The sequence below is a fragment of the Gasterosteus aculeatus genome, chromosome 13 (genome assembly GCF_964276395.1).
Source record: "Gasterosteus aculeatus chromosome 13, fGasAcu3.hap1.1, whole genome shotgun sequence".
Classification (NCBI taxonomy): Eukaryota; Metazoa; Chordata; class Actinopteri; order Perciformes; family Gasterosteidae; genus Gasterosteus; species Gasterosteus aculeatus.
The window spans coordinates 15,846,427-15,867,747 of NC_135701.1; the positions used below are offsets into that span (position 1 = coordinate 15,846,427).

Genomic DNA, 21,321 nt, shown 5'->3' on the forward strand with positions numbered 1-21,321 from the left:
TTTAACCATCCCGCCTACCAACCAGCCAATCCGTATTCATATGTTCCCTTTGTTTCAGGTCCCACATTGAATCAGCAGGACACACCTGTGAGCTCAGAGATGCAGCTGCGTTTCAATCTTCTGCTGAGGTGGCCAATCTAATATCTGGGCATCCTCCTTTTGAAGGTGCCCTGGCCATCCATCTGTTCAGAGCAGGCAGTCTTCTCTTAGGTAAACGTCCTCGCCGTTCTAAGATCTATTCACTCATCTTATTTGTGTTTGTTAACATACTTTTGACCTACAAGCTGTTTTGTGTCACCCCAAAAAAAAATGTCAGGACATTTCTGTTTTATGTCTAACCTTTACACCAGACATCCAAGTACCCTTTGGTGTTATCTTTGGCGGAACAGACATAAATGAAGATGTGAAAGTTGAGCAGAAACGTGTGGTTATGGAGCGGGTGCTACTGAAAGCCAGGTGATGTTGCCGCATGCTATTTTAACCTATTAAAGTCCAAATAGCTCCAAACTAGGTACATGCATTTTACTCCGGATGCACATCATTTCTAAAATGTGTAAGAAAACGTTTATTAAAAAAAAAAACATCACACTTTGCGTAAAAACAATACACACAATAAAGTACATGTTTGTACTGTAGTCTAAGCGTTTTACAGCACTCATAGCAAAGCATAACAACATGAGACTTGTCGTCTTTTGAATATGTGATATAAATGTGGCTGCACAACCCTCTCGATCAATATCAATGATAGACTTCATTGACTATTAGTACCAAATATTCAAATAATGCATCACAACGTGTTTTACTTCCTTTTATTGAAGTTCGATGCAGACGTCACCATCCTGAAGTACAAGCAGGAAGTAAATGCAACCACTTAAACCTCCTAACTAAACTTCTCCTCATGAAATCAAGAAAACTCCAACTTTAATTTCACTACGCAAAGTGATTGTCAGTCTTTCTCATATTAACAACGTCTGCATTGCTTTACATGCTCAAAACAAAGCTGTTCCTCTTCACATGCTCTATATAAATGAAGCTAATGAAATCATCCTAGAAATGTAGGTATTACAAAATGCATGAAGATCCAAAACCTGTTAAAGCTTTAAAGACTGAGGCTGAACAGATGCAGGCCAGCTCCGGCTGTTCTCCCCTGGTTCAGAACTGAGAAGTAAATGTGCACACAAGCGTATCAATGTTCTGCCTTGTGCCTAATCAGCAGACCGCGGCGTCTCTGTCCTCGTTATGATGAAAATGCAGTAGAAGCCGGGGCGTCCACCTCGTAAATCTAAGGGGACTATTGCCTTCTGGGAGGACGGGGGGGAATCAAGTCTCAAAACTTCAAACATCTGAATCCGCGCACCTCCCGCTGCTAGTGGCTTCTCACACAAACCTTGATCATGAAATTCAGTCACCACTCTGAGCCCGTTGGCCTATTTAATAATGCACGCAAATTAATATCTCCTCACTGATCTTTGCTCTACATTCCCTTTGTTTTCCTCTTTGTATTCTTGATGTATTCATCCTTAAATCCTTTTGCCTTCATTTGCTGTTCCTCTGCTCTCACGTGTTCAGCCGTAGCCTTGAGACATTTGTCTTTTACTTCTGTTACCAAATTGTCGAAACGCCTAAAATAGTAACAATGGTAGTTCTTGTTTTTACATAAATGGCTTTCAAAGTTGTGATATTAAAGTCTTTCTGTCTTTCTATTAGGTTTGCGGTTGCATTTACAGACAAACTGAAAGAAGAGGCAAAGTTATTTTTGGTACGATTATATTCTTTTTTTTTTTTCATTTTTTATTTTAACAGTCCAACTGCAGCAGCTCAAATGCTCAAATATTCAGCACTGACCCATTGCATTACATGTGCAAGCCGCTCTACCATGAGACGTGTGTATGTTTCCAGTTCTACTCAGTTCAGTTTTACTACAGAATATCTCTGTTGTCTTTGTACCTAATTCAATATTCTTATGGCTACCTGCATCACAATTCTCCAGTCTGACTGCCATAAGCAGTATTTCAACATGAAGGCCTCTACTACAAAAAAAATACTATAAAAAGTATTGAGGGCAAAAGTGTTTTGTTTGCATTTTACGGCAAATCTGCCTACAGCAGAATCCTGACAGCTCCCATAAACACAGCAGAAGGGATTTTAATATACAAACACAATTGCCTGGCCTGTAATGGTTTGGCAATAAAACAATATCATTGTATTTTATTTTCAGATTAGAGATTGAGCAGAGTGGTGTGCTTAATCTCTGCAATTTAGTCCTGACAGCAGGCAGACAGACCGACACTGAGAGGCATCGCCTCGCTTTTTATTATGAAGGAAAACACACGGGGAATGAATCCAGTGTGATAGCATCCACTCAATTGTCTTTCCATTCCCTCTGATTTATTTTGTAGTTACCCCATTATCCAAGCAACTGATTTCCTGACTCTCTTTCAAAGTTTGGATTTGAATACGTTTGGAGCACGACAAGCATTGATTGTCTCTCCCTGTTGTGTGACACCGTTCGTAGTAATCAAGCGTAATTTATGTGAACAAACATTACAATATTCTAAATGATTTCAAACACTCTTGTGTCCTCTCCTTGTCTACGTCTTTGTACCTTTTTTTAATCAGAATTTTCCAATTTCCTTCTTTGAAGCTGTCCCAGAGCTGTAAAATCTATGTCCAACCTCAAGGTAAGCACTGCAGGAGCCATGTCCTCTCCTTGTGCATCACTATGTGTCATTCAATTCTTAAATTAATAAGCATAGACCTTTTTTCCCTTCATCGTCATGCTGTCTGTTCGACCAAGTTGTATTTGCTCTCTCCATTGGCCAACGTGCCATACAGGACAACTCAAATCACTCCTATATGTTGCAGCTGCATTTATTGGCCAGTAGTGTCCCTGCATAGATTAGAGAGTAGTGGGCCAGCTGTGGGAATTTTACACCCAATTTGATCAGTAAAATGTTGCCACATGTAAAATGTTTCATATGAATGACGGTTTTGGAATATTAGAAAAACAAAGTTCAAGATCGCAAAGACAATTCTGGACTTACTTATTTACATTTGAACTAGAAGGCACACATTGTTATCCTTTTGCATGATGAATGCTTAAATTGTACTCCGCTCAAACATGAAGACTGTGCCTTGTTCTTGTTTGTGTCATTTTAAAGGCATCCAGACGGAAGTCAGTGAGAAATTCTGCTGGACTGAATTCTTGAGGAGCTCAGGTACTATTTACTGCTCCCTGCAGCTATTGTCTAATTAGAGACGTGACGATCCACAGGCTGCATTCTGGACAGTTTGTTAAGTTTATCATTTTTATTCTATTATTTGCCTTCAATAGAAAATGTTTCACAATGAAAGCTATTCTAAGGGTAAGACTGTGGTCATATTGTTTTATAGTTTTTGGTCTTGGCTGAATAATACATTCTGAAATTGTTTGTCATTCTTAGAGAATACCGTATTTGAAGTTAAGATTTTGTACTTTTTAACTTCCAATTTGGGTCAGACTGAGTCAGTCAATAGTAACTACACTGAAATTCAGTCTTCCTGAAAAATAGGTGTCATTGGGATTGTTTCGACCTGCTATCCACAGACGTACCAGTTTGCACCGCACTCTACATAAATGCCCTCTGCCGTATTCTACTTTATCCCCCTCTCCTTTCCTCCACTATTAGTAATAGCCCCCGCTGAGAGCATGATGGATACATCCCCCTTCTGAGAAGTAACAATCAGAGAGCATACATTTATTCTGTGCTATTTTAAATGCATCAATGTGCTTGTCAGGGAGGCCAGAGTTTGAAGCTGAATTCCCTTCACCCTTCTCTACTTCAGTCCTCCAACTCCCATTTGAATGGCTTAGTAAATATACACCGTTACTCGGAGCGTCCGCTCCACAAACATGGGGGATTTTAACAATCGCAAGGTCGTGTCCATCCCGGGAACATTTGTGGTCATATATAGCAACGTTGAATGCAGAGAGCACCAGTTGATTAATAGCTCTAACCCGGGTCCATTTTTCACAACCAGTGCAAGTAATACTAATTTCCTACCGTCACTTCTCTGTTTGTTACTGGAAATATGAGTCACACTGTAGCTTTCCCTCAGCGATGTGATAAAAGCACTGCAATCTGATTCATGGGTGCTTTTAGTGCTGCAAACATTGTCTGGGTTTTGAGTCTGATAGTGTACATTCTTTTGTGGATCGCGTGGCTTTAACGTCAGTGTTATCACCACAGTGCTTTAACAAGGCACTGGAGTGTTTGTATATAACAAGACAGAAGTTATCAAATAAAATGATAACTGATCCCCCCCCCCCACCCCCCTCTGCATATTTACTTTAGTTATCATAAACTGAATACTTAAAGGATCATTCTTAGTCTTCATTTGGTGGTCTTTCTACAGTCTAATAAATGATGTCTGTCCTCCGTTGAAGACCACCATCTGTGTTCCGCCCTGACATAAAGGAAACGTTACTAAAAGCAGTTGTTAAGTTATATGTAGTGTTACGTTCTGCCTGTGCCTGGCCATGCAACAGAGAGGGAAGACCACGCGGATGAGTTGATTGAAAGAAAATACCGTTTATTAAGGACAACGAATGAGCAACGTAAAGTAAATAAAGTCGGTATAAGTGTTAGTCAGGAGAACTGAAAGCGTATGCAATCAGGGTATGTGAAAAGTCATGTAAAAGGAAACAAAATCAGCAAAACGGTGCGGGAGAGAAGGAGAAGCGGCAGCCCTCCTTCCACCAGATCTCCCCAGCTTTTAAACCCCTCAGGATACATAAAGCCATCCCAGGTGTTCCTGGAAGGAATCATAGGAAACCCGTCACACCTGTGCTCCGCTCACCTGTAGGGGAGATGCAAATAGACAAAACGAGGAGGAGGAGCCGGCAGGTCCGTAACACCCCCTCCCTTAAGACAGAGGCCCCTAAAGGCCTCTGCAATAAAAATGTTCGAAACCCCACACAAAAAAAATAAACAAAACATTCTTAATTTTTTTAAATGAATCTATAAACTCAAAATGAGCACTTAACTTTCGTTTCGGTATGTTGACAGCCCATTCACATGGACTGGACACAGGAACCCTTTTGTCCACAGGCCAAAAACCACTCTACTCTCCAGCAGCTCCAATCACCCTCCCGCATACCAAGAGCTCCCGCAAATCCCGGTACCTGGAAAGCTACATTTAAGGAGATTAAGCGGAAGAAGAGTGGAGAGACAGGAAGAGAGAGAGATAGAGGCCAAGGCAAAGCATTCACTCCAGCCCACCCGGAGCACGGGACAAAGCGTCAGCCATGACATTGTCCACGCCCCGAATGTGCCGTATGTGCAAATTGTATGGCTGCAAAAATAAAGCCCAACGCATAAGGCGCTGACTAAGACTCTTTAAAGTGTGGAGGAATGTCAGTGGATTGTGATCCGAGTAGACAGTGATAGGAACAGCGCCCCCAGCTAGATACACATCAAACTGCTGTAGACCCCAGATTAACGCCAATGTTTCCTTCTCAATAGTCGAATAATTCAACTGATGACAATTAAACTTTCTTGAGAAGTAACATGTTGGCCTATCCACCCCCTGCTCATCACTCTGCAGGAGCACCGCACCAGCCCCCACATGGCTTGCGTCAACCTGCATCTGGAAAGGCTGATCAAAACGGGGTGCCATCAAAACTGGGGCAGAAGTCATCAACAACTTGACATTATCAAAAGCAGTTTGAGAGGTCACAGTCCATTCAAACTTCACTTTATCTTTTAACAGATTAGTCAAAGGGGCTACTACTGTAGAAAAGTTTGAACAAAAGCTGCGGTAATACCCTACCATGCCCAAAAACCGCCGCAACTCTGTTTTGTTGGTAGGGACAGGAAACTTATCAATAGCCACCACCTTAGCATGGACCGGCTTCACTTGCCCCTGCCCTACGATCTTCCCCAAGTATGCAACTGTAGCCTGGGCAAACTCACACTTGGCTAGATTTACAGTGAGGCGAGCATCAACAAGCCTAGAAAAGAGAGCCCGAATACGGTCCAGATGTTCAGACCACTCCTCGCTATACACAACCACATCATCGAGGTACACAGCGCATCCCTGCAACCCAGAAACAACACGGTTCATAAGTCGTTGAAATGTGGCTGGAGCATTTCGTAACCCGAAACTCATAACCGAATAGGAATATAACCCAGATGGTGTTATAAAGGCTGAAACTTCCTGAGCTCGAGATGACAATGGGACTTGATAATATCCTTTCAATAGGTCAAATTTACTCACAAACTTTGCTGATCCTACCCGATCAACACAATCTTCAACCCTTGGGAGTGGAAAAGAATCTGATTTTGTGATGTTATTCAATTTACGATAATCGGTACAGAATCTATTAGTCCCATCAGGTTTACTGACCAATATACAGGGTGAAGACCAACTTGAATAGGAAGGCTTAGCCAAACCATTTTCCAACAGGTACTTCACCTCTGCCTCTAGGTGTCGCTGTTTGTCTTGTGACACCCGATAGAACCGCTGTCTTATTGGTTCTGCATCACCAACATCAATATCATGCTCAATTAAATGAGTACATGATGGTGTATCTGAAAATAGAGAAGGGAAATCAGACAACAAAGACGACAGTTCTGATGCACGCTCCCCTGGCAAATGTCCAAACAATGTATTTAACTCTGCCAGTTTCTCAGAGTTCCTCAGACGAGGTTTCAGCACACAGTCATCAGGTCCTACCACATCTTCACCACTACTTTCTGCCCCCATGTAGGGAGTCTTAATGGCCCTAGGAGCCCCGACAACTGCGGCTAAAGAAACTGGAATAACCAGGTCACTAGACTCTGCTGCCGCAGAGACTGGAAACCTGCTGTGGTAGGATTTCAACAGATTTATGTGACAGAGCTGAGTGGAACGCCTACGATTGGGTGTAGAAAGTAAATAATTGAGGTCTGACACTTTTCGAACAATCTTATAAGGACCTGAATATTTTGCAAGGAACGGAGAATTTGCTATCGGTAATAATGCTAATACCTGATCCCCAGGACTGAACACCCTTGGCTCAGCTCGACGGTCATACCAACTCTTCATTTTCTGTTGGGTTTTTGTAAGTTTGTCTGTCGCCATCTCACAGGCCAAAAACAACCTACGACGAAAACCATTTACGTAGTCCAACAAATTAACAGGAGACTCAGGACATTTCAGCTCCCCCTGTAAGACCGCTAAAGGCCCCCGAACTCTATGTCCAAAGACCAGATCATTAGGCGAGAAACCCGTGCTCTCCTGGGTTACCTCTCGTGCCGCCAACATCAACCATGGGAGTCCCTCTTCCCAGTCTCTGTTAAGCTCGACACAATAACCCCTGAGAAGCGACTTCAGTGTCTGATGAAAACGCTCCAGAGCACCTTGGCTCTGGGCGTGATAGGCACTACTACGCTGATGTTTCACACGCAACTGCTCGAGCACCTCTCTGAATATGCGTGACGTAAAGTTAGAGCCTCTATCACTCTGTATAGTGTGAGGGATACCAAAGATGGAAATAAACTGTGAAAGGGCTTTCACCACCGACCTAGTTGTGATTGTACGCAACGCATAGGCAGCGGGATACCGGGTAGACTGACACATTACCGTCAGCAGGTAAACACTCCCTGACTTAGATGAAGGCAATGGTCCTACACAATCAATTAACAAATTTTCAAATGGTTTCCCTAGAGCTGGAATAGGGTAAAGTGGAGCTGGCTTTAACACCTGATTTGGCTTCCCCGTCAACTGGCATACATGACACGTCTTAATGAAGGTTGCCACATCCTTCTTTATGCGAGGCCAATAGAAGTACTTCATAAGACGGTCATAGGTTTTTCTAACCCCCAAGTGCCCCGCTACATTCCCATGAGCTGTCTGTAGGACCAGGTCTCTAAACTTACATGGTACGATCACTTGAAACACTGGATCATCAACCCCGTCGTCAGTGTGAGAGGACCACTTCCGGATCAACAACCCATCCTGAATAAAATACCCTCGCGACGCATTTCGCAACTCCACAGCCGTTAACACCCCAACGAACAGATCTTTCAATGTTGCATCCTCCTTTTGAGCTGCAACAAAATCACTATGAGAGAGAGATGGTGGTAAATTAGGCACAACAACAGACTTAAACTCTCTACTCTGAGAAACATCATCATTAGAGGCACGACTCATAGCCCGTGTCACGGCACAAGCTGTAAAGACAGTCAAATTCTGACCACCAACGTCACTGTCGGCTGGAATAGAAGGAACATTGTTAACAATTACAGGGGGCAGTACATCACGCCAGACACGTTCTCCAGCCAGGTTGTTACCTAAAAGAAGATGGACGCCCTCTATTGGTAAAGAAGGGCGAACTGCTATTGATACTTCCCCTTGCACTAAATCCGACTGCAGATTAATCCTGTGCAATGGAACAGAGACAACTTGCAACCCAATCCCCCGGACTAAAACATTGTTCCCAGTACTAGAGTCTGCAGAAAAAGGCAATACAGACTCCAAGATAAAAGACTCAGACGCCCCTGTGTCCCTAAGTATCTTAACTGGCACTTGGTTGGAACTACCCACCAGTGAAACTAACCCATCCGTAACAAAAGGAAAATAACCACTTCCCCCAGGCACAACTGAGTCAGGACCACCGTTTCTCTCACTGGCCCCAACAGAGCAAAGGCCTGATAGCTGAAATGGCGTCACAATGCCTTCAGATTTAACCTCGGTCTCACCCATCACAACTTTAGCAGGTCTAACAGGCTCAGATACAGCAAGTGTGACCCCCCTAACTACCTCAGTACCCTTTCTCTGACTTTTCCCCTTTAACACAGGACAGTCTCTCTTCCAGTGCCCCTTTTCCAAGCAGTATCGACACACATCAGCATCATTCTTAGCCTGACTGGCAGGTGTAAACGCAGAAAACCTAGAATCTCTGCGAAAACTCACAGCACCTCTGTGTGACTGATTGGAATGTGAATCTACTCTACTCTGAGTAGGTGACTCAAATGAACCCAACGAAGAAGACCCCAAAGCTCTATTGAAACGTCCAAAACGTTTTTCCTGATAAATCTGACCTGTGTCTTTTAAACTATACTTGTGTGTCAAAGCAAAATCGTCAGCCACAACTGCGGCTTCCGCTGCGGTTTTCATCTTCTGCTCAAATATATGTGTAGCGACGCGCTCCGGAAGGATGTTTCTGAACTGTTCTAAAACAATCAGGTTAGACAATTCTTCAAAAGTAGTGACTCCCACCGCGGAGCACCAACGATTAAAGTGGCTGTACAATTCCCTCGCTACCTCTGTACAAGTCTGTTTTTCTCCCTTTCTCCAACTGCGAAACCGCAAACGATAAGCCTCAGGAACCAATTCATAAATTTTAAGCACTGCCTCTTTTACTTTGACATACTTTTTTCGATCTGGTACAGGCAAGGCAATAAACGCTTCTTGCGCTCTACCTACAAGAACACTTTGGATTAGCAACGTTCTTTCAGAGTCAGTCCAGCCACGGTCATCAGCCACACTCTCAAATAAAGAAAAGAAAATATCTGGATCTCTTTCATTGAATTTTGGCAGCAACCTAACCATGCTAGATATATCAGGGGAACGCAAAGACTCCCTAGGAGCAGGACCCTCCTCCCCATCAACTGGAAGCCTACCTTCAGCACTCAGTCTTAGCCGTTCCAACGCCACATCACGTTCACTTTTTATTCTTTCCATCTCTAACTCGCGTTTAGCTTCTCTTTCCTGTCGATCTGCCTCTCGTTGAGCTTCTCTCTCTTGACGTTCTGCCTCACGTTGAGCTTCTCTCTCTTCCTGTTGCATTTCTAGCAACACCTTTTGTTGCTCAAACGTGAGCGCCACCTTAGAACACCCTGTCGAATGAGGTGTCGACAGTGCTTCTCCCAAATCATCCATAATTTTAGATTCAGGTGACAAAATATTCTTAACAACCAATTCAGCCTGAACGGACAATCTAATCTGGGCTAATTTTGCTGTTCTTGGTAAACCTAAGTCAAGGCCATAATGGTCACAAACCCGGCGCAACTGATCCTTTGTCAAATTATTCAAAACCTCCACGGATGGAGTAACAAAAAAATCCTCCAAACTAGCCATACAAATGAAACGATTTTTACCCCATACAATTCTTGCAAATAAAGATAACAAGCTCACCTTTTCCCAATGCAAATGTGGCTACCACACTGCGCATCAGACGAGACAAAACAGAGCTGCCCTGTAGAAAGAAAGAAAAAAATAGCGATCCTCTTCATGCATATCCCAAGGACAGAGATCTTTATTACACGATATCAGCGGAGCCTTAACTTCCCCGACAAAATGCCGTTAAAGAAGGCTTCCACGACGGTGCCCTCTGCCCAGGATAGCACAAAAATAACAAACTAAAATAACAAACATTACAACTAACGGGCACTCGTAAAGCTCTGATAATTTTATCGAATACTTTATCAAATCGATCAATCTTGACGCGCAGTGCAGACCTACACTTGTCAAACAATCGCTCACCGCCAATACTTCAACCTGGCCTACTTTAACGACGGCCAAGGTACAAATTTACCTAATTGTTCTCCTCCTCTCACGCACCAACAAAATAAATAAATAAACCAATTGTTCCAAACGCAATTGATTTTCCCCTTAATCCGCGTGCGTCTTCCCAAAAAAACACGTTCGAATCAATGAACGATCAAAAGCACTTTCCGAATCAGACGCACCTAAACGAAACGGTCTCAATACATTCAAACGCATACATTATTATATATATTTTTTTTATATATATTTACCGACGTCGTTTTGGATCGATCCCGGACGAGCCCCCAATTCTGTTACGTTCTGCCTGTGCCTGGCCATGCAACAGAGAGGGAAGACCACGCGGATGAGTTGATTGAAAGAAAATACCGTTTATTAAGGACAACGAATGAGCAACGTAAAGTAAATAAAGTCGGTATAAGTGTTAGTCAGGAGAACTGAAAGCGTATGCAATCAGGGTATGTGAAAAGTCATGTAAAAGGAAACAAAATCAGCAAAACGGTGCGGGAGAGAAGGAGAAGCGGCAGCCCTCCTTCCACCAGATCTCCCCAGCTTTTAAACCCCTCAGGATACATAAAGCCATCCCAGGTGTTCCTGGAAGGAATCATAGGAAACCCGTCACACCTGTGCTCCGCTCACCTGTAGGGGAGATGCAAATAGACAAAACGAGGAGGAGGAGCCGGCAGGTCCGTAACAGTAGGCTAGTTGAATGAAGGTGTGTCATGGTTTGAGTGAAACATATATTGTATGGGGGGGGGGGGGGGGGGGGCTTGTGAGATGGGAGCCTCCATGATCAGCAGTGCGGCGCTTTGATTCACTGTGGGATGAGAGTAAACAAGCGGGGGGTCTGTTGTCGCCTCGTCCAGCTGCGTGATCCTCAAGGGATTGTTTGGTTATTAAATAAATCGCCCAGGGAAGTCTGTGTGATTGATTCTGTTTAATTAAGAATCAGAGGACAAGGTCAGGTGTCAAGTTTAACGCCTGCTATCATCTTCTAGTGTGCCAACATAATTAGGGGACGGTGTTGGTGCTGCTGCGTATCCTGTGTAGAAGTGGCCTTGTTGTCCTCGGTGATTAAACTACATTGACGAGTTCGTAGTGGAGTCAAGCCCCGTTTTGTATAATTGGAGGGAATGCTTTATTCATTTAGTCATTTTGGCTGAACGTAAGTGTTTTTCTTTCCTTTTATTATTGGGTTTTTCTGAACATGCTGATGTGGAGAGAAGGAGGCTCGCTAGAGCTGTTGTGAGCTTTGTGACAAGCGCCTCGCAAACTGGAGCCGCTTTTAAACATTCCCTGTAATTCAATAGAATGGTTGATATTTATTTATTGGTTTATTTGATACGGGACGGTGCACTTTAAGGAAACATTGCTGTAAATCTGCCAGTTGGCTTTTAAAAAACCTCTTTATTGGCTTAATGTTTCTCATTTGTGAAGCTTTGTTAGTTAAGGTATCTTTTACAAGGTGTATTCTCATTATTTCCCTGCAATATATGTTGTCTATATCAACCTTTGCCACAAAACAGATTAGGAGGAGCTCAAATAGATGTGTGCGATCCATGCGTGCACATTAAAGCACATGGGGGTTGTTCAGAATACCCTTTTTGAAATCAAAGGCAAACGAACAAAAATGTTTTTGCTTATAGCTCACAGAACTACAGAAAGAGAGAGAGGGAAAAGACTGCTGCTGGCACAGCTGATGATTTGAACAAATTTGTCTTTCTCCCCCCGAGGAAAGATGAATTGTGTCGTCGGATCCAAAGGGATATTTCTTATCATTATTTCTCGATTTCATATCTAATTTAGGCATATCTGTGCTCCTGTATTATTCCAGCCATCCTCCTCCTGGATCCCTCTCCGAGGTAGAGACACATTTGTTTCTCCTCCAGTGAATCTCTGTTCGATACTTCCCGCAGATGATGATCTCTCATGACAATCGGCCCCTAGGATCAGGGTCACTGCCCAGACGCCACTCGGTCATTTTAAGATGCTTTAACAGCATTAAAAGAGCTGCTTCACCCTCCTGATCTGTGCTTATCTGTCAGCAGGGGATCAGCTGTCACTGTGCTCTAAGCACGTGATTGTATCTGTCTGGTGTTATTTTGGAAATGGTTTGATTCTCGGTTTGTCAGGGACACTTCTAAAATACATTTTTATTATTGGCTTATTTTGTACTTCCCTTAAATTCTTGTTCAACGCCGTGTCACCATTTAGGATTTATGAAAGGAGCATCGGGGATTAAAAATGTATTCTATGACCCTCTAATGTTAAAATATCCATCTACTTCTATGTTTAGCAAGTAGAACTCAACCTTAAGTGTTGCCTTTACACACACACACCCCCCCCCCCTTCAGTCCTCATAAAACCCCTCCACTGGGTAATAACCTGCTCTCTCAAAGGCTGGTGACCTTTCTGTCAGCTGTAGCTTAGTGTTGTGGGCTGATGCGCAAGCCAAGATGGGCCACATGGCCCCCAGTCAAGCTATTGAGTTGAATGAGAAAATGTGTCCATGTTGTTTTTCATTTCAATGCAGAGTCTGCTTATTTATTTATTTATTTTTTAAGTCAAGAGACTTCCACTCCAGCGTGTGTGCTGTCATCCTCAAACTGCAGGGCTGCGTTGTCCGGGTCAGGATTTGGGAGGTCAGGTGTAGAACAGTAGTGGTTGGCAGCGAGCACGGTTGTGTGCCTGCCAGCTTCTGACTAATCTCCGGATTTAAGTTCGGATGGATGATCCGGGGAAAGGGACGATTTATTTGCACACACTCTCTCTCAATTAAAGCAAGATACAAAATAAAAAAAAAAAAGTATTTTGTCAGTGTGATGTTGGATTAGCACATTTTATTCTGAGGCTTTTCAGTGAGCAAATTGTCACCCAAACACTGGCTCTGTCGTTAGGATGCCGTATTACACACCGATTAGGCTGCAACCTTCCAATGTATTCAACAGTCCAGTTCCCTGCTGAACGCTGCAACTGCGATCAGAGAGTTGTGCGAGTACATTCGTCACTGCCGTCTTATTTTCCCCGTGACCTTGGGTGATGTATTGCTTTCATTATCTGCCGATGTAACCGGGATGTTTCTCATGCAGTGTTTGAATATTGCGCCGGCTCCTCTGCAGGTTTAGGCGTCGAGCTCATGGACGAGCTGCGCGTCTTCCTGTTGGTCTGTGGCCTCAGGAGAGTCAAGGACCCCCTCTATCTGGTGGACGTTTTTTCAGGTAAACATCGTATTTCAGAAAGTACGTGTGCTGGTAATGAACAACTTAGGACAAAGTTATAGTCAAATAATACAGCAGGAAGCTGTGGTAACTAAATGTCAGGTAACCTCCCAAATTGCAAAACCACTCTGTTTGCTTTCCTGTGCTACCATTTCAGATAATTAAAACAATCATGTGGAAGGGCATCGAGATCCTCCTGACGGCTCGTGGAAGCCCAACTAGGACGTTATGCCCCGTGTTACCTTGCTGAGCATTACTACTGTTTTACTGCCCACCATTTTAAAGCACATACAAAGTTAAATATAAGAAGGATTATAACTGACCTGGTGGTGAGTGGGTTCAGCCGGCGTGGGAGGAGTTGGGGGAGGCCATAGAGAAGTACTTGTCCTCGAGGAGGTTCTGGCAGACCATCACACTGCCCAGGAAGGGGAAGCAGGGTCAGAACGCGACCCGATGCTGAATAAGCGGATGATAATAAATGGATGTTACTGTGCTATATATCTTACATGCATCGAATATATTCAACCTTGAGATTCGGTGTGCAGCTGGGTTCTTTTTTATTTGTCATCTTTTGTTATATGTGAATTTCAAGCACTATAGGGCCTCAAATTGTACATTGATGTTTCAGCCAGACCAGTTTTGATCTACATTTGTTTTTCATCTTTCAGAGTGGCATCGTGAGAACCCGCTTAATGTGTTGGTTGTGATTGGGCCACGCGTAAGTACACATCATTATACCGACCATGTGTCTCCCTCCGTACCTCGCTGTCAAAATAGAAACCTTCCATGAGAATTCAAGCGGCCACTAATTGGATGTAGCAGACATACTGGCTTTAGCTGTTTAGCTGGACTTAACAGGATGCGCTGCGAGGAAAAGGCCGTCCTCTGCAAACATGTCGAGGGACACCAGCCCACCGCTTGATACGTGGATGCATTGCTTTCACCAGTGTAGCACTTGTCTTTGAATTGTAATGCGCTATCTGTGTTTAATACCTGAGGATGAGCATATATGCCCATGTCAACAGGTGCTGTGGCTTTATTTCAAGCTGGTCAAATGATTTGGGAAAACAAAGCAATCGTATCTCTTAAAAACACCATCAGCTCGTACAACTGTTCTTCCTCCCCGTTTCATTTCCAGGCTCTCACTCATTGTTTCTCTGTATGTTTGTCTTTGTCTTTTCTCCCCCTGACTTGCTTTCACACGACACCAATACACCGTATTTTAGTATCTGTTTGTTCTCTCAAACAGTGGTGTCAGACGAAAGGTATGTTCAGCTTTAGATTTGCAAATCAACGCGGTTAGCCATGGCCAGAGGCTTACACGTCGTCCGACTGCTGCTTCTCGCTCGCTTCTCGTCTGCTCTGTTGTTTGATGAAATGGTTCCGTGTCGGCGCGGACGTGTGATTCATGTTTGTTTGAGAAATGAAAAGCCAGATGTTATTACTATAACAAGCCACTTTGTGTAAGAAATTTCCCCTCGAAGATTTCTCTTTCCTCATGCAAAAGATTTAATGAAGGAACCTCGTCCTAAAAATACAAACGGAGAATGAGACATGCTTTGCTCAGGCTGTTATGACGTAACATCCATCCACTGCTACTAGATTCTAGTAATAAGCACACCTCGTTAAAAGGAAAAATGTCACATGTCTCTCCTCTGTAACTGGGCTCTATCAAGCAACACAGCAGCATATTAGCTCTTAAAATCTACAGATTATATGAAAACTGTAACGTTAGATTTGGGGATGTTGGCAGGCTTTTGCCTCAATTGGTGTCCTAATCAGAAGAATGTGTCCTTTTTTGCCAAGATGTGAAAAAAGACACATTCACCGGAATAATTTGAATATTGATATTGAGTCTGTCTTCCCCTTTTGACTGGCTCAGTGTCAGCAAGAAATGGAATACTGCAACCACTTGTGTTGGGTAATACAACCTTTATTGTGATCTATCCTATGCTGGTTGTACAATGGCTGTTAAATCCCAGATTAAACAGATTTAATTGCAGACATGCTTTAAATCCGATTCCATGTAGAATTCCCATGAGCTATAAAACGAAAGAGAAGCAAGTAGGAGCCTGCTTGGCAGCATCTTTGACCCGAATCACGATGTTTGGACTTTTCGGTGGGCATTTTAATGCACGCAAATCCCACACTGCAATTAATCAGATTGGCCACCCACCCCGCCCTGACCCCAATCTCTGAAAACACAGGATTTTACAGGGAATGATTTGCTTTGTCATTGTTTGTATTCCATCCTTGAAATTAGTTGATGGCTGGCAGGTTTCGGCTCGTCTTTGTAATGTTTCTCTCTCTCTCTTTCTCTTAGATTGACCCTGTGTTTAGTGTTGAAGTTGAAGCTGTTGTTAAAAAGTAAGTTTTCCCTTTCGATGCTTTTTTTTAGTTATAAATACCACAGAAGGAGACGTGAAAAATCGGACCTCTTTTAAGTCTTACCTGATCTTTCAGTTTTTTGCCCTGAGCCACAACACCACAACATTACTCTTTGCGGTTGGACGCTACATTCTTTGATTCACCTGAACTCCGTGTGCAGTTCACAGATGCATCTGTGTTTCCTCCCCTGAGCATCACTCACGCCTCGGTTAGCCCTAAGTCACGCTGAACTGAGCTTTGCCGCTGCTTCTGCAGAACAGCGGGGGTCTTCTTGGCCGGGGCAAGGAGCCAACGGGAGCTTCATGCCGCCATGAAGAGGTGCTTCGCCGTGGTCAACAGCTCTGTCTCAGAGGGCATGTCAGCGGCCATTTTGGAGGTAAACACCTTAAGGGCCCAAGGGGAGCTGGACAATAATCTACTTCCTGACTTCAGTAACTCTGCTGCTAAACACTATTTTATCTATTTCTAGCTCAGGCAGGGAAGGATTTTAACAGGCTGAATATTTACAGCCGTCCTTATCTCGCGGTTTCTTGTTCTGCTGCAATGTTATCTGACCACTTCAGGGACAACCCCCCAAATGAATTCCAATCTTCCCGTTCCTGAGTGAGCAAAAGCTGCAAATCCACTTAATCTTGTTTAAACACTGTTCACAGTAACGTCTGATTAGAACGTTAGCATGTTTCACTCGACAACCTGCTGAATGTATTAGTCGATACAGATGGTTCATTCCGTAAGTATGAAGCCAATGAGGAGCAGCTCGGCTGATCTTTACATCTCCCAAGGTGCTTAGGTTTTTTATTTTTAATAATAATAATTACATGAATAAGTCCCACCAACCTTTTGAGCATTTAATGTCTCTGCACCAACAGGCCATGGATCTCGGGGTGCCTGTGTTGGCCAGAGACATCCCAGGAAATGCAGCCGTGGTGCGCCATGAGTCCACTGGCCTGCTCTACTCGTCTCCTCAGGTATGGGGGCTGCATGCGTTAAGACCCATTAAGCTGTCACATTGACTAAGTTGATGGACTACAGAGTGGATATACTGCATATACACTGCAGCTAATAGCTACTCCTGTCACCTCAAGCAGCCCCAAAAGTGCTTCCGGATAATACTGTATTGAAGTAATGTTGGGGATGACGGAAGGTTGGATTTGTCCCCTTCCAGGCGTAGATTTACCTTTTTTAAAAGTGGAAAAACTTTACATCATTTAAAAAACTTTCTACTTTAAATTCTTGGCATTAGTCCAACGGTGCAGATGAAATATAACAAAAGAAGCAGGTGTTTCCACAGGTGCTTAGATTAGAATCAAAAAGGGCAGCCTTGAGGGACGGAGCAAAGATCCGTGATGCAACATATGGCAGCATTCAGGAAAGTGCAAAGTTGGGAGCCCCCAAGGGAGCTTTTCTGTGATCTATAATGAGGTTTGATGCAGAAGGAAAATATCATGGTTTAAGGCTCATTGATAGAGGGCTCGAGCAAGGTGCTGTGAAAAATACCATGCTGTTGCATGATGATGATGTTGTTGTCAGGGTGGAGATAAATCCTCTCCGGGAGGGTCACGTGTGTTCAGCTCAGCTGCCACGAGGAAGCTCTCACAGTTGCAGCAACTTGGATTTAACTCGTAGATAAACCTGAGCCTCGGCAATCAGCACTGCTCTTTCAGCCCAAAACCTTTGCTGCAGTCGATCACTACCAAGACCCTTTCTGCATTCTTTGAAGCCCCCCCCCCCTTCTTAATTTTGGTTGAAAGTGTTTTTGGTTCTTTAAACCGTAATCATCTGTCAAAAGGATGAAACACACTCTCACTTGAAAGCGTGAAAGAGAAAGATGGCACTTCCTGCATGTCTCCATCATTTGCACTGAGTGAAATGATTATAAGCGTGCTGTTCACAAGTGGAGCGTTAATCCCGTTGCTGAGGATTTATAGCTCTCATGTGGCCATACAGAGAAGCCCTTTGCTACCAGTAGCCGCTCCGAACATAATCACATCCCTAGAATGAAGTAAAGTGAGTTGGGCTGCTTGTTGGCAGTGGCTGAAACCCCGTGTGCCCATTGGCTCTCTTCTCCAGGGTCTGCTGGGTCAACATGCCGTGTGGATATATCACATCTCCGTCACCGCTCGGCGATGACACCTTTACTCATTTCTTAATTATCTCATTTTTATCCCCATCTGCCCTTCCCCTGTCCCTGCGACAGCTGGTGCGATGGTATTGTTAAACTTTATCAGTGACTTTGTTTTCTTTTGAGGCAGCAGCTACCGGGATTGACTGAAAAGGTCTTTTTGACAGCCGTTTGGGAATCTGGAGCCACAAATATATCCATCCCCTGGCAACGTACAGACATCTTTTAAGTGTTTACTAATCAGCGCAAAGGCTCTTATCTAAATTCTGTTCCTGTGTCTTGGATGATCTTTCATGCTTAAAAGAAGCATAACATATCTTCAGGCATCTGCAATGGCAGGCTTTAAGTGGCTTTTGGCGTAAAGGAGAATCATTTTGCTTTTTCCCCTGCCAGGAATTTCTACATCAATCTCAGAGGCTGTTGTCAGATCGCGAGCTGAGCGAGAGGCTGGTGAGGAATGGAAAATTCTACGTCGAGGAGCATCACAGCCTGGGACAAGAGCGGGAAACCTACCAGCGGCTGGTGGACACTCTTCTCTTAGCGTACGGTCACAGCGTTTAACACACACTCAGACTTTCACTGGAACTGCTGCGCCAGAGAGCAGGCCGCTACACCCGTTTATTTATTTTACTTTTTAAGAAATCAGGCTGCAAAGACTTTGTACAAAATATTTGTATTTGATTTCAATAATGCTGCAGAGCTCTTTAAACCAAAGACCCAGGGTGGATATGTTTCTCTGGTAATATATTTGATGTATTTGAAAGTACGGTTATTTATGGTTTGAATATAAAATGACATTAGTTCTCTGGTTGTTTTTCACATTTAAAATGGACAAAACATGCCAGAAACGCTGCTCCATAGACATTTAAAACAGTTTTCTGATCTGAAAATGTATTTTAATTCTGATTATTATCCTTAACAACGTTCAGTGCTGTTAGACTTGACTTTTCTTGACTTGTCTCCTCTTGTTAAAAGCATTCCAGTCTGTGCTACCAAATTATTTTTTTACTCATTAAAGGGCCGTGCAAAAAGCATTTGGTTTAAATGCCAGAGGCCCACAAAGGCTTCTTGTAAATTGCAGTTACAAAGGTTGATTTTGGCAACAGACTGGTGCACGGGTTGCTTCAGGGAAATTGCAAATTCTCTCAGTGCTTTTCAGTATTTATACATCAATAGGTTACATGCATATTCCTATCAGAGATCGTATGCCTCTCTTTAAGTACTTAAAAAAAAAAGTGAAAAGAAAAAAATCAAGACAATAGTGTTTTTAATGAAAAATGAATGAAAAGAAAATCAAACTTACAACAAAAGGGATCCATTTCAGTCAGAAGAATGTTGGATTAAAGCCACATTCTCGGTGAAATATATAACGTGTAATTAAATAAAACTTTTTTTGGGTACTTTTTTAACTGTTTTTGTACTATGTGCAACAACATGTGAGTGAGAATACATTTTGAGAAGTTGTTATCCACATGCTGCATTGGTGGCTTTAAACATTGTGTAAATAACTCATCTGTTCAACCATCTCGCATCCATACTCCAAATATTTATAGTAACATACAGTACATGTACATGTAAAAGGCCTTGATAGGTTATGAAATGTAGACGGTAGGGAAATTTTAAAATCACAAATTTTTGTAGACGGTTATTGTTGACAAAGGCATTGAGGTGATCAAAGCCACATCTACTGTACATGACTGTATTATGACTGTCCCCCAACCTCTGGCATGGGCACTTGGGGCTCCTCCTCACAACTGTCCTGCTTCCCGACCCAGTGGATGCCGAAGCCGTTCTCTCTGGGTGGAAGATATGGCAAATGTTGGCGCTCCAGAGTGGAGAAGGTGGTGAACTGGACTCTCTTTCTTTTGCTAGTGGGCGAGTGAAGGGACTCCGTGTGCATCGGTTTGCTCCGGAGGGATCCCACGCAGCTGATGGGTGAGTCTGTGACGGAGGCAAGGCAACTGGGCCTTCTGGGCAGTGAGGACGTTTTATCGGTCCCAATGTCTATGACGGTGGTTGTAGTCTGGGAGTCTTGCTGAACAGGACTCCCCGGCACGCTCATCACCAGCTCAGCGTCTGTGCCGAGCCACACCCAGTCATGCCTGTGCCCCGTGGGCTCCTGGCCTTGAGAGGGAGGCTTCTTGTGTCTGAACTTGACTACATATGAGATACAATTAATCAGGAAAACCAAGATGGCCAGGCAGAAGACGCCCAGCAGAGCGTACATGCCAATCTCCAAGTCTGTGAGCGGCCTGTTGGCCAACATTTCTTCACCGCCAGTTTCCACCTCCTCTGTCTCCTGCCCAGGTACCGCCGCCTTATTGGGGAAGTTATAGTTCACAAGGTTGCTGGGGGCCTTTACGGTAAAGCTCGCACTGCTCTTATCCTCCACTATCGCGTTGTCTGAGCCGTACGCCTTGCTGCTGTCGCTCGGGCTGTTCATCATATTCACCAAGCTGGTAGGACTACCTTGGTTTTCTGACTTGCTGGTCTTCCCCACTCCTCCGAGGCTGCCGCTGCTGATGAAAGTTCGTTCGGTTGATTTGATTGTGGTTGTGATCTTCTGCATGGCACTCTCCTCTCTATCTGAGATTGAGCTGCGCGGCGGAGGATCGTTGGGCGGCTCCCTCTCCTTCCTCTCGCTGCCCAACTCTTCACCGTTTCCATAGTCACCGCCCTTGTCCTTGATGCTAACAGTGCTGCTGTAATTGGCGTTCGAGCGCCGACTGTTCACTTGAAACTTGACCTTCAGGCTGCCGTTGCCCACGGCAACTGTGCTTTTGCGTTTGGACTTCTGGCATGACTCGCAGATGGACATCTCCACTCTGACCAGGGCTCCCTCGCCCTCACCCTCTGCAACCACGGTGGGAAGAGCGCCCTGCACTGACACCACCCCCGGATCCAGAGACGTCACCGCCACTCTATAGAAAGCAGGGTCATAAATGTCAAGAGGAGTCTGGTTGCCGTCGCTGAATTGAACCCACGTGCTGACCAGAGCTTCCTGAAAGAAGAGAAAACAGCAGAGATTGTAATTGTGCCTTTTGCTCATCTTTTAGACATTTA

The 21,321-nt window shown here is 43.9% G+C and overlaps 2 protein-coding genes across 5 annotated transcripts in view; one reads left to right on the plus strand and one right to left on the minus strand.

Moving 5' to 3' along the window:
• The window catches only part of glt1d1 (glycosyltransferase 1 domain containing 1), a 20,550-nt gene extending 892 nt beyond the window's left edge, over window positions 1–19,658 (plus strand). For 2 of the 4 annotated variants that reach the window (XR_013452006.1, XR_005713898.2), the window contains exons 2-12: window positions 59–210; window positions 351–456; window positions 1,708–1,759; window positions 2,645–2,681; window positions 3,162–3,218; window positions 13,650–13,748; window positions 14,417–14,466; window positions 16,072–16,115; window positions 16,392–16,918; window positions 17,006–17,104; window positions 18,652–19,062. Coding sequence is in view for 2 of the 4 variants with exons in the window: in XM_040194925.2 (XP_040050859.2) it covers window positions 59–210; window positions 351–456; window positions 1,708–1,759; window positions 2,645–2,681; window positions 3,162–3,218; window positions 13,650–13,748; window positions 14,417–14,466; window positions 16,072–16,115; window positions 16,392–16,512; window positions 17,006–17,104; window positions 18,652–18,819 (985 nt within the window). In the remaining 2 variants the exon portion in view is untranslated. Of the gene's footprint in view, window positions 1–58; window positions 211–350; window positions 457–1,707; window positions 1,760–2,644; window positions 2,682–3,161; window positions 3,219–13,649; window positions 13,749–14,416; window positions 14,467–16,071; window positions 16,116–16,391; window positions 16,919–17,005; window positions 17,105–18,651 lie in introns of all 4 variants that reach the window. The other 2 variants (XM_040194925.2, XM_040194924.2) reach the window with 1 other exon arrangement.
• LOC120830348 (transmembrane protein 132D) overlaps window positions 19,473–21,321 on the minus strand; it is a 23,773-nt gene continuing 21,924 nt past the window's right edge. The window contains exon 9 of the mRNA XM_040194920.2: window positions 19,473–21,259. Within this exon, the coding sequence (XP_040050854.2) occupies window positions 19,961–21,259 (1,299 nt within the window). The 3' untranslated portion in view covers window positions 19,473–19,960. The remainder of the gene's footprint in view (window positions 21,260–21,321) is intronic.